The sequence below is a fragment of the Lepidochelys kempii genome, chromosome 27, assembly GCF_965140285.1.
Source record: "Lepidochelys kempii isolate rLepKem1 chromosome 27, rLepKem1.hap1, whole genome shotgun sequence".
Lineage (NCBI taxonomy): Eukaryota > Metazoa > Chordata > Testudines > Cheloniidae > Lepidochelys > Lepidochelys kempii.
Window position 1 is genome coordinate 3,156,725 of NC_136406.1, and position 17,122 is coordinate 3,173,846.

The 17,122-nt window shown below is 47.8% G+C and overlaps 1 protein-coding gene across 1 annotated transcript in view; it reads right to left on the reverse strand.

The window, feature by feature from the left end:
* Positions 1 to 15,720, reverse strand: part of GPATCH8 (G-patch domain containing 8) — a 78,412-nt gene extending 62,692 nt beyond the window's left edge. Inside the window, exon 1 of the mRNA XM_073326077.2 lies at positions 15,594 to 15,720. Coding sequence (XP_073182178.2) covers positions 15,594 to 15,638 — 45 coding nt within the window. The 5' untranslated portion in view covers positions 15,639 to 15,720. The remainder of the gene's footprint in view (positions 1 to 15,593) is intronic.
* Between the last annotated feature and the right edge of the window lie 1,402 nt (positions 15,721 to 17,122).

Sequence of the window (17,122 nt, forward strand, 5' to 3'; positions counted from 1 at the left end):
ATGCTCATTTTCCTCTTTTAATCCACAAATAAAAATGAGGTGAGAGGATGATATTGACACCTCCTCATCTCTTATTGGGAGTGGATCACATCCACCCTGACTGAATTGACCTTCTCAACACTGGTTCTCCACTTGTAAGGCAACTCCCTTCTCTTCATGTGTCAGTATATCTATGCCTGTATCTAATTTTCACTCCATGCATTTGAAGTGAGGGTTTTTTAACCCACGAAAGCTTATGCCCCAATAAATCTGTTAGTCTGTATCCACAAAAACAATGAGGAGTCCAGTGGCACCTTAAAGACTATGGGCACGGCTACATTTGTAGATGTAGACCGCTGTGAGTTAAACCAGCCCTCGGAGAGCGCAGAAGGGAAAGCACTGCAGTGTGTTCACACTACCAGCTGCAAGCACACTGGTGTGGCCACACTTGCGGCACTTGCAGCGGCATTGGGAGTGGTGCATTATGGGCAGCTATCCCCCAGAGCACCTCTTCCCATTCTGCCGCTGTGGCTTGTGGGAAGGGGGCAGGGGCTGCAGGGATTCTGGGTCCTGTCCCAACGCCACATTCCAGCAATCCCTGGGCTTCTATCCATATTTGGCGCCATCTTTCAACGCTTTTTGTACTGCACGCGCTGTCTTCCCTTTCAGTCTGCGGGAATGGATCCCAAACTGCTGAGGAATATGCTGATAGATCTCGCCAGCACGTCACAAATGGCAGTCGAGTTACTCCTTAGTTACAAACTGACAGTGAGGAGTCCGATGATGTCAACTCGCATAACAGATGTGACACAAGATTGCTCACCACAGCGGAACGCCGCTTTTGGGCTCAGGAAACAAGCACTGAGCGGTGGGATCACATCATCATGCAAGTCTGGGATGATGAGCAGTGGCTGCAGAACTTTCAGATGAGAAAAGCCACTTTCATGGGACTGTGTGAGGAGCTCGCCCCCACCCCGCGGCGCAAGGACACGAGATTGAGAGCTGCTCTGCCGGTGGAGAAGTGGGCGGCTATTGCAATCTGGAAGCTGGCAACTCCAGACAGCTACTGATCAGTCACTAAGCAGTTTGGAGTGGGAAAGCTGACAGCTGGAGTCGTGTTGATGCAAGTTTGCAGGACCATTAATCGCATCCTGCTCAGAAGAACCATGACTCTGGATAACGTGCATGATATTGTGTCTGGCTTTGCACAAATGGGTTTCCCTAACTGCGGAGGGGCAATAGATGGGACGCATATTCCAATTCTGGCACCAGCCCACCTAGCCTCAAAGTACGTTAATCTGAAGGGATATTTCTCTACGGTTCTCCAGGAGCTTGTAGATCACCGTGGGTGTTTCATTGACATGACACAAACATCTTTCTGAACACAGGCCTGTTCAGGAAGCTGCAAGACAGGACTTTCTTCCCAGACCAGAAGCGGATGTCAAAATGCCCATTGTGATCCTTGGAGACCCTGCTTATCCTTTAATGCTGTGGCTCATGAAACCCTACACAGGGAGCCTTGACAGCACCAAGGAGCGGTTCAACAACACGCTGAGTTGGTGCAGAATGACTGTGGAGTGTGCTTTTGGCCGTTTAAAGGGCCGCTGGCGCTCTCTGTATGGGAAGCTGGACCTGGCAGATGACAACATCCCCACAGTTATACCTGCGTGCTATACCCCCACATAACACTTGTGAAGGGAAGGGTGAAAGATTCACTTAGGCATCGACCTTGGAGGTTCCACACCTGGAGGCTGAATTTGAACAATCAGAGAGCAGGGCTATTAGAGGGGCCCAGTGTGGGGCTGCAAGGATTAGGGATGCCTTGAGGGAGCAATTTGAGGCTGAAAACCACCAGTAATGTTTGGTGCCCTGCATAGGAGTGAAGTGCAGTGGTTCCAATGTTAGTAGGAATCTCTGTTTGCTCCACTGACTTGTGGTGCCTGTTGCTTTCCTGGGCTAAGGTATCATTTACTTAATGCAATAATAAAGAAACAAGAGGGCAAGGGGGGGTGGGGTGGGGAATGGTACAACCACAGATTTGTGTATGTCCTGTTATCATACTCAGCCTTCCTGCCTGGAGTGCTGTGCAATGAGTGCTGCAGTTCTGGCTGGCTAAAATGCATGGTGATGGAGGCTGAGTGCATGGGCAGTTTGCAGGGCTGGGTGGTGAAGCTACAGGTGTTGGGAGGCAGCTGGTGGTGATAAGAACCCGGATGTTGGGGAAAGTGGGTTGGAGGTGACATGGGGGCACAAGGAAAAGCGTTCTGGGACAAGGGCTGCAGAGGGGTGAGGGGGGTGTGTGTGGAAGTGCTCTGCCTGCATTGCTACGAGCCCCTGTATTGAGTCCGCTTGGCGCTCCATAATACTTAGCAGCCGCTCTGGTGCCGGCAATCCGCATTCTGCTGGCAGACCCTCCTTTCACTCTCCCGCCACTCCTGCGCTTTTTGATTTTCATTAAGGGACTGCTGCTTTACTTCAACACTTGCATCTCTCTCTGACCTAGGCTGGAGCTTTGCGCAGGTGTCATGCCTGGGAATCAGGTTCGTCGTGTCTTGAACTGGGATCCCAAAGATTCACTGAGAGCACTCCAAGCCTGGTTGACCAAACAGGAAGGGGATTTTCAAAATTCCCAGAGAATTTAAAAGGCAGGTCTGATGGTTGGTCATCTGAAGGCAGGGCAGTAGAGTTCAAAGCGATGACCAGGGTGGCTAGAACAGGCATCGTGGGACACTTCTGGAGGCCGATCAGAGCGCATTAACAGACTAGGGGGTCCACACTGGTGCTGCGGTGCTCCAGCCAGGGAGCAGCAAGCTTTCTGCTTCTCATGGAAGTGGATTACCAGGAGTACTCCAGCTATAGAGTCCGGGTGCTCTACGTGCCTTGCCAGCGTGGAAGCGTCACGAGTTAGGGCGCTCGGGGCTGCTTTAATGCGCTCTAACTTGCAAGTGTAGCCATGCCCTAGCATGGCTACCCCTCTGATACTTGTCAATCCTGACCTAGCCTTTGTCACCTCTGAAAATGCAGGCAACTTCAGAAGGAAGGTCACAGCAGTGATCCCCAGATCACAGCATAGACCACTGCAAGTGACAGTAGAGGCTGCAGAACAACCCAGGAAAATAAAGGCCGAGATTCAGCTTCAGAAAGGCTGATGGGAAGGTTTTACTTTTGAATTGGGTGAATCCATCTTAACATTATTTTGACACATGAGCACTGTGGAGAATTTGTCCCTCTGGTGTGGAAGACTGCCAAAAGCACATCCCTAGCGGATGGCAGACGCTATACGTACCTGAGCTTTCAAAACAGATAAGCCAACAATAGAAGAGATACTCAGAACTGTCTGACCTGGATATGTTCAGTCCACCAACATGCTCAGGGAAATGCTTATGAGAGAGTCTGGAAGGGAGCAGCACGACAACAGGGGAGAGCTGACAGAAAACAAGAAAACCGTGCCATAGTAGCAAAAAAGGGCCAGCGTTCAGAAGCTGAATTTGGATGGACAACATCAAACCACATTGCTGCAGTCTCTCCCAACCAAGCTGCATACCGACTCATTCTACACGGTAAATCATCCCACAAAGCAGAGCACAGAATGAAACATGTTCAGCAGAAACTTTGCTCGCTCTTCAGAAACTGCAAAGTCCACCTCTTTCAGACAGCAAGCCTCTGAGTGTGACCCCCCTTAAAAATAGGGGGGGTTAATTTAATGGTGGCTAGGGGATGTCAGCTCCACAGAGCTGCCAGCTCACAATCCCCACATAACCACATGAGGGGTCATGACCCCCCAGTTTGAGAACAACCGTTATAGGGGGAAAAGTGATCTATTAAGGCTTCTTTGGCAGCCCATTCTAGCATGTAAATGCTATAACATGTTCCTGTACAAATCTGTAACTACTATGCATACTGTACATTCATAATTGGCCCTAGCTGCACTGGTCAAGGAAGTAGCATGCTTAAACATGTTTCACTTGAGAGGTGCCAAGATGTAGCATTTGCAGGGTTGAGGTTTGGAGGATGGAGGCTGCACTGCCTGGGGGTACCCATACACGGGTAACCCCCACTCCCCACTGGACAATTTCCATCCTCTGTAAAAGGCAGTGGGAGAGGCTGTCACTGGCAATGAAGGGCTTCACCCTGAGAAGAAGGGAATCCTTTTTACCATTTCCTCTGCATCGCCTAGTTTTGGGAAGCCTGCTTTACTGACACTCTTACAGTGGCTTTATGTCTGGAAGGCTTTTTTGCACAATCTAGGGGGTATCCTCTCTTTCCGCTCCCACACCATCTCCACTCTGAGCTGGGAACCAAGGTCTCTTCCCATCCCATTCCCTTTGTAGACATCTTTCGCGAGGAAGTGTGGTCTAAGGGATAAAAGTAAGGGAACTGGGATCCCTAAATTTTATTCTCAGATCTTCCACAGATTGACGGTCTCTCCTTGGCCAAGTCACTTAACTTGGAGCTCCATCTCCCTGTTTCTGAAATTAGTAACATTTTGCCTCCATTACCCTTAATCTCCATCCGCTCAGTTTCATTTCCTGTTTTTTGTGAGCAGGGTACTGGCACAGAACACATTACACGGTTGTATTTCTCATAGTGGATCTGCACCTTTTGCACAGATTTCCAGGCTACTTTACAAAACACAGAAATGATATACTATGAAATATTTTGTTTTGAAATGCAAGAGTCAATCAATATAGCACAAGAACAAATCTACACAGACACCCCTAGAGCCCCAACCAGGGGTATTCTGCTACCCAAGATCCATAAACCTGGAAATCCTGGATGTCGCATCATCTCAGGCATTGGCACTCTTACACCAGGATCATCTGGCTATTTGGAGTCTCTCCTCAGACCCTAAGCTACCAGCTCTCCTAGCTATCTTTGAGACACCACCGACTTCCTGAGGAAACTACAATGAATTGGTGATCTTCCTGAAAACACTATCCTGGCCACCATGGATGTAGAAACTCTTTACACCAATATTCCACACAAGGATGGACTACAAGCTGTCAGGAACAGTATCCCTGATGAGGCCACAGCACATCTGGTTGGATGAGCTTTGTGACTTTGTTCTCACCCACAACCATTTCAGATTTGGGGACAACTTATACCTTCAAGTCAGCAGCACTGCTATGGGTACCCACATGGCCCCACAGTATATCAACATTTTTATGGCTGACTTAGAACAACGCTTCCTCAGCTCTCCTCCTCTACTTGCGCTACACTGATGACATCATCATATGGACCCACAGGAAGGAGGCCCTTGAAGAATTCCACCTGGATTTCAACAATTTCCACCACACCATCAACCTCAGCCTGGACCAGTCCACACAAGAGATTCACTTCCTGGACACTACAGTGCAAATAAGTGATTGTCTCATAACCACCGCTCTATATCGGAAACCTACTGACCGCTATACTTACCTACATGCCTCCAGCTTCCATCCAGGACACATCACACCATCCATTTTCTACAGCCAAGCCCTAATATACAACCACATTTGCTCCAATCCCTCCGACAGAGAAAAACACCTACAAGATCTTTATCAAGCATTCAGAAACAGATTGACAGAGCACGACCGGTACCCAGAAGTCACGTACTACAGAACAGGCTCAACAAGGACAGCAACAGAACACCACTGGCCATGACGTACAGCCCCCAGCTAAAACCTCTCCAGATCATCATCAATGATCTACAACCTATCCATCACTCTCACGGACCTTGGGAGGCAGGCCAGTCCTTGCTTACAGACAGCCCCCCAACCTGAAGCAAATACTCACCAGCAACTACACACCACACCACTGAAGCACTAACCCAGGAACTAACCCCTGTAACAAACCCCTTTGCCTACTCTGTCTCCATATCTACTCTAGCAACACCATCAGAGGACCCAGCATCAGCCACACCATCAGGGGCTCATTCACCTGCACATCTAATAATGTGATATATGCCATCATGTGCCAGCAATGCCCCTCTGGGAGTGGACTACATCCACCCTGACTGAATTGGCCTTGTCAACACTGGTTCTCCCCTTGTAAGGTAACTCCCTTCTCTTCATGTGTCAGTATCTATGCCTGTATCTGTAATTTTCACTCCATGCACCTGAAGAAGTGGGTTTTTTACCCACAAAAGCTTATGCCCAAATAAATCTGTTAGTCTTTATGGTGCCACCGGACTAATCATTTTTGTAATCAATATACAGCCACCTTGGAATTATTTACGTTACATTACATAGATAAACCTCTCAGATTCCTCTCTGCGAACACATTCACCTCACTGTCTCCATTCTTAGTCTGAATCCCAGACTGTTCCTGTGCTGTCGTCCCCCCGTCCCCTCCGCAGCCTATTTCCTACTCTCTCTGGAATTTCTGCCCTATTTCCAATAAAGCCATTAACATTTATAATCTAAAAAGAAAAGGAGTACTTGTGGCACCTTAGAGACTAGCCAATTTATTAGAGCATAAGCTTTCGTGAGCTACAGCTCACTTCATCAGATGCATATCGTGGAAACTGCAGCAGACTTTATATATACACAGAGAATATGAAACAATACCTCCTCCCACCCCACTGTCCTGCTGGTAATAGCTTATCTAAAGTGATCATCAGGTGGGCCATTTCCAGCACAAATCCAGGTTTTCTCACCCTCCACCCCCCCACACAAATTCACTCTCCGGCTGGTGATAGCCCATCCAAAGTGACAACTCTTTACACAATGTGCATGACAATCAAGTTGGGCTATTTCCTGCACAAATCCAGGTTCTCACATCCCCCCCACCCCCATACACACACAAACTCACTCTCCTGCTGGTAATAGCTCATCCAAACTGACCACTCTTCAAGTTTAAATCCAAGTTAAACCAGAACATCTGGGGGGGGGGGGGGGGGGGAGGAAAAAACAAGAGGAAATAGGCTACCTTGCATAATGACTTAGCCACTCCCAGTCTCTATTTAAGCCTAAATTAATAGTATCCAATTTGCAAATGAATTCCAATTCAGCAGTTTCTCGCTGGAGTCTGGATTTGAAGTTTTTTTGTTTTAAGATAGCGACCTTCATGTCTGTGATTGCGTGACCAGAGAGATTGAAGTGTTCTCCGACTGGTTTATGAATGTTATAACTATTTCACATTTGGGGACAATGTATACCTTCAGATCAGCGGCACTGCTATGGGTACCCGCATGGCCCCACAGTATGCCAACATTTTTATGTTGGATTTAGAACAACGCTTCCTCAGCTCTCGTCCCCTAAAGCCCCTACTCTACTTGCACTATATTGATGACATCTTCATCATCTGGACCCATGGAAAAGAAGCCCTTGAGGAATTCCACCATGATTTCAACAATTTCCATCCCACCACCAACCTCAGCCTGGTCCAGTCCACACAAGAGATCCACTTCCTGGACACTACAGTGCTAATAAACAATGGTCACATAAACACCACCCTATACCGGAAACCTACTGACCGCTATTCCTACCTGCATGCCTCCAGCTTTCACCCTGACCACACCACACGATCCATCGTCTACAGCCAAGCTCTGCGATACAACCGCATTTGCTCCAACCCCTCAGACAGAGACAAACACCTACAAGATCTCTGTCAAGCTTTCTTACAACTACAATACCCACCTGCAGAAGTAAAGAAACAGATTGATAGAGCCAGAAGAGTTCCCAGAAGTTACCTACTACAGGACAGGCCTAACAAAGAAAATAACAGAACGCCACTAGCCATCACCTTCAGCCCCCAACTAAAACCCCTCCAACGCATTATTAAGGATCTACAACCTATCCTAAAGGATGACCCAACACTCTCACAAATCTTGGGAGACAGGCCAGTCCTTGCCTACAGACAGCCTCGCAACCTGAAGCAAATACTCACCAACAACCACATACCACACAATAGAACCACTAACCCAGGAACTTATCCTTGCAACAAAGCCCGTTGCCAATTGTGCCCACATATCTATTCAGGGGACACCATCACAGGGCCTAATAACATCAGCCACACTATCAGAGGCTCGTATACCTGCACATCCACCAATGTGATATATGCCATCATGTGCCAGCAATGCCCCTCTGCCATGTACATTTGTCAAACTGGACAGTCTCTACGTAAAAGAATAAATGGACACAAATCAGATGTCAAGAATTATAACATTCATAAACCAGTCGGAGAACACTTCAATCTCTCTGGTCACGCAATCACAGACATGAAGGTCGCTATCTTAAAACAAAAAAACTTCAAATCCAGACTCCAGCGAGAAACTGCTGAATTGGAATTCATTTGCAAATTGGATACTATTAATTTAGGCTTAAATAGAGACTGGGAGTGGCTAAGTCATTATGCAAGGTAGCCTATTTCCTCTTGTTTTTTCCTCCCCCCCCCCCAGATGTTCTGGTTTAACTTGGATTTAAACTTGAAGAGTGGTCAGTTTGGATGAGCTATTACCAGCAGGAGAGTGAGTTTGTGTGTGTATGGGGGTGGGGGGGGATGTGAGAACCTGGATTTGTGCAGGAAATAGCCCAACTTGATTGTCATGCACATTGTGTAAAGAGTTGTCACTTTGGATGGGCTATCACCAGCAGGAGAGTGAATTTGTGTGGGGGGGTGGAGGGTGAGAAAACCTGGATTTGTGCTGGAAATGGCCCACCTGATGATCACTTTAGATAAGCTATTACCAGCAGGACAGTGGGGTGGGAGGAGGTATTGTTTCATATTCTCTGTGTATATATAAAGTCTGCTGCAGTTTCCACGATATGCATCTGATGAAGTGAGCTGTAGCTCACGAAAGCTTATGCTCTAATAAATTGGTTAGTCTCTAAGGTGCCACAAGTACTCCTTTTCTTTTTGCGAATACAGACTAACATGGCTGTTACTCTGAAACCTGTCATTTATAATCTACATTTTCCATTCCTTCAGTCCCCTTGACAGCTTCCCCAACTACTCTTCTCATTCCCCTGCCCTATAGGATGCAGGAGCTATTTCAGGCCTTATTTTCCTGCAGCTCTCAATGCCTCCTCCCTTCTCTCATTCCTCCAACTGATGCTCGGCTCTTTCTTCCTGACACCAGTGGCCACCCTTCTTTTCCTTCCCTCCAGGAAACTTCTTCCATCCCAATCAGCTCTCAGCTCACTCCTGCAGCCATCACTTCAGTCACTCAACCTCATCTTCATCCAGCACCATAGTCCCTCTGATCTATCAATTTCTGAGTTGGCACCCATCTCTCTCAGCAACCCTGCTTCTCCACACCCCCTATTAAACTACCTTTCCACAACATTCAGTCTATTACTATCTCCTATTACTCTCCTGCTCTCAGCCCAGTCCTTCCTGAACTGACCTCCCTCCAACGTTTAGCTATGATTTCCACCCTTAGTCAACAATTTTGCTTCTCTTTCACTCTGTGCATCTAACAACCCCCAATTCCAACCCTCCTCTGTAATCCATTTCCTCTGCAGAGCATCTACAAAGAAAGCAAGACCATGCAGATTTCTTCTACATTTGTTCCTTTGTCAATTGTGAAATGCTAAGCAGTTCTCTTGACTTATGCCTACCCATCCTTCACTGACTCCAACCCCATATTGTCGCTCTAATGCCCCACTTCCATGCCAACTCGAGAGTCTCTCCAATTGCTTTCCAAGAAAAAACAACTGATACCATTTACAGAGAATTTTCCTATACTGCTCCTTTCCACACACCCATCTTCCTTTGGCCTCCTTATTAACTCCAGAGTATCCCTCTTGTCCTCATCCAACCATTAAGTGTTCCCTTCACCCATCTCTTCTTACATACTCCTACTGTCTCCACTTCCTCTCCCAACTCTTTTCAATATGTTCGGCAACGTGGCTTCTGCCTGCTCCATTTTAAGACTATCACCAAGATCCCAAATAAGCTGCTCACAGCGAAGTCTCAGGGCCTCCTCCATGACACCTCTCTCACTTTTATCATCCCCCATGTTGTTCAATGCCTATTTTAGATTGTTTGATCTTTGGAGCAAGGTCTTGCCTTTATCAAGCTCAACTATGGCACCACAGGAGTAGTAACGACAAGCGGCCAAACTGACAGCTAGTATTAACTCATAAACTGTATTGACGGCTATGGTGTTGCACCTGCTAACATTAGTAGAGAATCTGGCCACAAGTCTCAAATAATTGTTTAACATTAATTGGTTGGAGAGCAATCCACACAAAGGCACCCAGCAAAAATCCCAGTATCTGCTTTCTAAATTGCCAGGCAATGCAGTGCTCACTGAAACAAACTGTAGGTTTTTAACCAAGACCCACTTGTACACTACAGAGATGCATAGATCCTGAAACTAATCTGTTCTTGTTGCTGCACACTTCTGTGAAAGAAAGACTTTTTAAATAGCCATTGGAAACAGCAGTGTAGGTAGGCTTCTAAAGAGAATATTTAGAACAAATTAATTTAGCTACCACACTAAATCAATCAGGGAAAGAAGTTACTTTCTTTTTGATTCTAAGGTCATTACTGAATATTGCTTATCAAAAATTAGGGAAGTGCAGACCAGTGAGTGTTTTTACGTCTGCTCAACTACAAGGTAACTTTTCACGGTATATGTTGCAATTAAAAGGTTCAAAATATTGAATTGCTTCCTCTTCTACTGAGTTTACTACACCCCAAACTTATACCTGGAGTGACCCTAATCAGAGTTCAGAAAAAAAATGTAGAAACGTGCTTTCATAAGATGCAGTTATCTTGAAAGCTAAAGATGAGTGCAACTGAGAAACTGTAAACAAGACTAAATGTCTTAATATGAAACATTCTTAAGGAGGGATGCGATTAGAATAAACTACTAGGAATTAGAATTCCTGGGCAATATTCCCCACTCTACCACCAATTCAGTGTGACCTTGGCCAAGACACTTCACTTCATTTTCCCCCATGAATATAGAAAAGGAGTACTTGTGGCACCTTAGAGACTAACCAATTTATATGAGCATAAATTGGTTAGTCTCTAAGGTGCCACAAGTACTCCTTTTCTTTTTGCAAATACAGACTAACACGGCTGTTACTCTGAAACCCCATGAATATAGTTTTCTTTATAGCCGTCCACTTTAATATTCTCAGTTTTCTGTAACCTCTAACTGAGAGCCAAATTATTCCATGCTAGGTCTCTTCCCAAAGTCAACTAATACCCACCCACCACCTCCAATGGAAAGTTTAAAGGCATGAGAGAAAATTCCTCCATCAATTTGCAATTTTTGGGAGAGGCTAGGAAAAGTAGTCCTACCACACTGTAACAATAACGCTAACCTCCCTTTATTTTTTAAACAGGGCTGCACCAAAAACTAGAAACTTGGCATTAGTGAGGACTATATCTAAGACTAGTATCTTTTCTTAGTTTTATAGGAAAATAAAATTGTGTCTGAATAATGATTTCTGAGCATGATCAGCTGATTCTAACAGACGGTTAATGGAGATCTGCCTCCTTTTTGACATTACTACACATTTTCACAGCATGACAAGAACAGAAAAATGAAGCAATAACAGGACTTGCTGAGACAATTTTCATGAAGAAAACTGTCTCACTGAAGTCAAAAATTCTCCCTTAACAGGAAAGCAAGAAAACTGCAAGCAAAGAAAAAATTCTGGAACCCATGATTTTAGGGTCTGAACAATTTTTTGGCTGAATTCTGCAATATTTTTCGCAATCTACACGGTTTTCAAAAGATAAATAGAAATCTGCCTCCAACCAAAGGTTGAAATCCACCCCACCCATCCCCCCCAGAAAGGGGCTTGAAAGTCTAATTGGATTGTTTAAATATTAAGTATTTTTAATTTTTAAATTGAGAAAGAAAACAAGGAAATTATGCAAAAAAACTATGTCAGTGGAGCATTTAAAGCGCACGGTTAAAATTCACAAAAAGTCAGAAAATGCAAGAGCTGACAACCCAACAGCAAAGTCAAGTCAACTAGGTTTGTACATTTTATTTTCCATTCTTATTGTTTCTAAACAGATAGCTTAACATGTTTTATGTAGTAAAACATACAATTATATACAGATACATAGCATGACTGAATTACTGTTGTATTTCCTTGTTGTTTTTAAATGAATAATCTTAATGCATTAACTAGATTTGGGTGAGTTTTGATTTGCTGTTTATAAACAGGCTTTAGGCTTCTTGGATGAAAGGCAGTATTATATAAGTGCAAAACATCATTTCAAGAACCTTAAATCAACATAATGACCACCTCATACGTAAAAGCTAATCAATATATGCTCTCTAATGGTCATTCACCCTGAATAATTATTATATGTTTTATTATAAGTAGAATCTTTCATTATGCTTTGGCTAGGGAATACCAATTATCATTTCCTCCAAAACAATAATGCCAATTTCTTTTTAAAATACATATTCATTTACTTTCAAACAGTATGAAAAAATTCAGTTTAACACATGGCAGCAAATGTTAATTTTACGGAATGAATGAATCAATTAATTTTTATACAAGAATAAAGAATGCTCTTTCCCCTTAAGTTAGGAACCTTAGCACATGCTGAAGACAGCTGGAGAAACAGGGAAGGTTTCTTTTTGATTTCCCCAAATAGAAGTGTAAATACCATTCTGTATGAAAGCAGGAAACAAGTTGAGAAGCAGAGGAGAACGTTAGGTAACCCAGTCCGGAAACTGAACAGCCTCTCATTAGAAATCCTGATCTGCTGTAGCGTTCATCATGAATAATAGAATCAAAATGATCAAAGAAGAAAGCCAGTTTAAACACATACTAATCTGTTGTTTTTGAAGGAGAAACTAAAATGACTGAATTTCTGAATGACTGAATTTCTGAATAACTTCACTGTCAATGTTTAGGTTTTCTTTTCCAAAGGATGTTTACCAACCTTTAAATTGTTTCAGTATATATTTGCTATATTGGTTTAAAAATTTTGTCTTAATTCCTCAATAATTTTAATTTCCGAATATTTAAATTGTACCCATTCCTAATTTAAATTCCTTCCATCTGCAAAGTTACATTTCTGAAGTCTTGTTCCACTTTATTAAACTCCTTTATAATTTGACTTCTTTCATTAGGTCACCTTGCCATCCTCTAGGATGAGAAGCAGCTCACCCCTCTTTAGCCTTTAAGTATAATGTTAAAAATTATAACAATCCCAGGTTACACCTTCTTCACAAAAAGCTCTCCACCCCACCCAATGAAAGAGAATTCAAAAGTGAACGACCATATTCTACATTAGGGCACAAAGCACAGTAATTTTATTTTGAGCTGAATTCTCTGTTAATTTTCTAGTATCCTTTTTATAGAAGGCTCATGACTGCAAGGATTTTCAACCATTGTTTTCATGCTCCATATGCTGCATAAACGTTCCTGTGTATACTTGCTTTTGCTCTACCATTGTCAGACTTATTTAACAGTTATCTATGCTGAACTGCATTTTCCATTTACTGCCCCAGTTACTTAAAGATCCCAAATCCCGCTTAATCTGGTTGCCTGAACACAGCTATTTTCATACCACTCTAAAAAAAGGACCTGCAGTCTGATGGGGAAAAAAAATGAGTGCCAGTATTCATCCCCTGACCCAAATTACTGTTGCCAGGATATGCAGCAGTAATGCAGCAGTTTCTTTGCGATTCAGGGGTTTCATTTTACACAGGGAACAGGCAAACTCTAGTCAGTCTTATTCAATATTTTCCAGTGACATTGCTCAACAGTAAGATATTTGAAAGAACAAGTGTTGACAGATTTTAAGGCTCATTTCAGAAAGATACCAACTAATATACAGTGTTTTGTAATGAATGCTTAACATTTCCAGAAAAAACAACTAAATTATTTACCCCATTCCAGAAACTTCAATCAACAGACAAGCATACCCAGTGATAGTTTCTCTCTGGAAATTTCAATGTCGGTCCTCAAATTACGTAATGTATAGCATTCATTCAAATGTTATTAATAGTAATAGTAAATTTATTTACTAATAAATTTGTTAGTCCCTAAGGTGCCACAAATACTCCCTTTCTTTTTATTAATAGAGCATCTCACTACCATGGCACTGAAGCAGACATTTAAACCAATACAAAAATCAAGTACTAAAAAGCCAAACAAAGCATCAAGTAAATAATTAAAAACACAGATTAGGTAATGTTTCTGAAGCACCATTTCTAACCCCCTCCCTACCCCACATCAACACTGACCCTCTCCAGGCAGCGAGTGCGCCTGCTGCAGGCACAGGCTACATCCTGGCAGAATCGCTGGCTGGACAGGTGGATTGTCTCTTCAGACTGAAAACCAGGATTTGGAAAGATGACCCAGGAGCTCACAAGCTACTTCAGTAGACAATGATCCCCATCCTCCAATATCATGGCCAGAGAGGGAAGGGATGGAGGGAGCAGAGGCTGGTGATACCTACATACTAAAGGGTCCAGAATGAGCCAAGGAAGAGCGTACAGACTAGTGAACTCTAGGAGTCTGAGGACACAAGGGAGAAGTGTGGACCCCCCACAACCCCCCACACCCCAGAGGGCAGCGAAACCCCTCACACTGGGCTCTCTGGGGGAGGAGAAGGGGAAATAGACCAGTGCATGCCTCTCCCCTTCCCCAATTAGATTCTCTACAGAAAAGGGAGAAAAGATGAATTCTCCCCCACGCTGGGCTCCGTGGGGGGGAAGCTGCAGCGGCCAAAGACCCCCCAACCTCCACGCTGCAGCTCGGAGGAAGAAGGGGGGCAGAAGGGCGCAGATGCCACCCCCCACCACCACTTTGGGCTGGGCCGTGGGGGGGGGGCAGAAGGGCGCAGATGCCGCCCCCCCCACCACTTTGGGCTCGGCCGCGGGGGGGGGGGGGAGAAGGGCGCAGATGCCGCCCCCCCCCACCACTTTGGGCTCGGCCGCGGGGGGGGGGGGGAGAAGGGCGCAGATGCCGCCCCCCCCACCACTTTGGGCTCGGCCGCGGGGGGGGGGGGGGAGAAGGGCGCAGATGCCGCCCCCCCCACCACTTTGGGCTCGGCCGCCGGGGGGGGGGAGAAGGGGGCAGATGCCGCCCCCCCCACCACTTTGGGCTCGGCCGCCGGGGGGGGGGAGAAGGGGGCAGATGCCGCCCCCCCACCACCACTTTGGGCTCGGCCGCGGGGGGGGGGGGGAGAAGGGGGCAGATGCCGCCCCCCCCACCACTTTGGGCTCGGCCGCGGGGGGGGGGGAGAAGGGGGCAGATGCCGCCCCCCCCCCACCACTTTGGGCTCGGCCGCGGGGGGGGGGAGAAGGGCGCAGATGCCGCCCCCCCCACCCCACCACCACTTTGGGCTCGGCCGCGGGGGGGGGGAGAAGGGCGCAGATGCCGCCCCCACCACCACCACTTTGGGCTCGGCCGCGGGGGGGGGGGAAGAAGGGCGCAGATGCCGCCCCCCCCACCACTTTGGGCTCGGCCGCGGGGGGGGAGAAGGGGGCAGATGCCGCCCCCCCCCACCACTTTGGGCTCGGCCGCCGGGGGGGGGGGAGAAGGGCGCAGATGCCGCCCCCCCCCCACCACTTTGGGCTCGGCCGCGGGGGGGGCAGAGGCCGGGAGCCCCCCCGCGATCGCCGCCTTCCGTCCCGAATTCGCGCCAGCCGGGGGGCGCAGGGGAGCGGGCCGGGGCGGGCGGGCGGCCGGCGTTACCTGGAAGTCCCGGTCCTCGTTGAAGCGGGAGAACCTGTCCGCCATTTTCCGCCCGTCTCCTCCGCAGCCGCCGCCGCCGCCCGGCTCGGCCTCGCTCCCAGCGCCGCGCGCCGCCGGCGGGAGCGCGCTGCGCCACCGCGCGGGAGCGCGCCCTGAGGCCTCCGCGCGCATGCGCGCTGAGCTGAGCGGCTGCCCCGCGGCTTTGCCCTCTCCTGCCCTGCCGCGGGGGGGGCGGGGGCATGAGTGCGGGTCTGGGGCGGGGGGCGGAGAGGGGCGTGAGCAGAGCCTCAGAGGAGGGCGGGAGGCAGGGGCCTGGGGCAGGGACATGGCAGGGGGAGGCTGGAGGGCAGTTGGCGGGGGAGAAGGTGGAAGCCGTGGGGCAGTTTGGCCTTGTGGGGCTTGTCCCGGCCCCGCCTTCCCATTGCCGTTGCCAGTGGGGCTGCTGTTATTCAGTATGGCGACAAAGCGTCCGTACTGCTGTCGCGCTGAGCACCCCAGTCATGGAGTAGGGCTCCGCTGCGCTCGGTGCTGTACAAACCGAACAAAAAGACAGTCACCGCCCCAAAGCGCGGACGAGCTCGTGCTCGCCCCAGCGCTGCCCCTCTGACATTTTTTGCTACCCTGTCTAGTGCTGACGGTCCCGGTGGCCAGCCTACAGCGGCGTTAGCACAGGTGAGCCCGTAACGGTGGGGAAACTTTGGGAAATCCAGAACGCAGACACAGCCTGCATGCTAATAAGTTTAGGGAGCAAGGAAACTAGATAGCAAAAATAAACTCTTAATGGCTTTATGCGCCGCACAATCAGGCGTCGTGTAAAAAAAAGTAAGATGGAAGAGAAAATGCTGAGGGTGAAAGCAGATAGTGAAGCTGACTCAAGAACAGAAACTGTCTTGAGCAGAGAGAAAAGGAGGGGGGCAACAAGCTCCAAACCTTCCAAAAGCTGGTTGGGGAGGGGCTCTAACAAAAGAGGGTGGAACCTGCCACTCCAATACAGTAACGCAAATTTCAGCTGATAGACCAGGGGTGGGCAGACTACAGCCCACGGGCCGCATATGGCCCACCAGCCATTTTAAGCCAGCCCTCGAGCTCCCACTGGGGAGCGGGGTTTTGGGCTTGCCCCACTCCAGCAGGGTCAGGGGCTGTTCCACGTGGCTCCTGGAAACCGCGGCCTGGCCACCCTCTAGCGCTCCAGCTGGGAAGCAGGGTCAGGGGCCGCTCCACGCAGCTCCTGGAAGCAGAGGCATGGCCCCCCTACGGCTCCTAAGCGCTCCAATGGGCTGCGGACGGGGCAGCGTGCAGAGCCGCCTGGCCACACCTCTATGTAGGAGCCGGAGGAGGAACATGCTGCTGCCTTTGGGAGCTGCTTGAGGTAAGCACCGCCCAAAGCCTGCACCCCTGAGCCTCTCCCCATACCTCAACCCCCTGCCCTGATCGCCCTCCCACCCTCTGAACCCCTCGATCCCAACCCGAAGCACCCTCCTACACCCCAAACTCCTCATCCCCAGCCCCACCACAGAACCCTCACACAC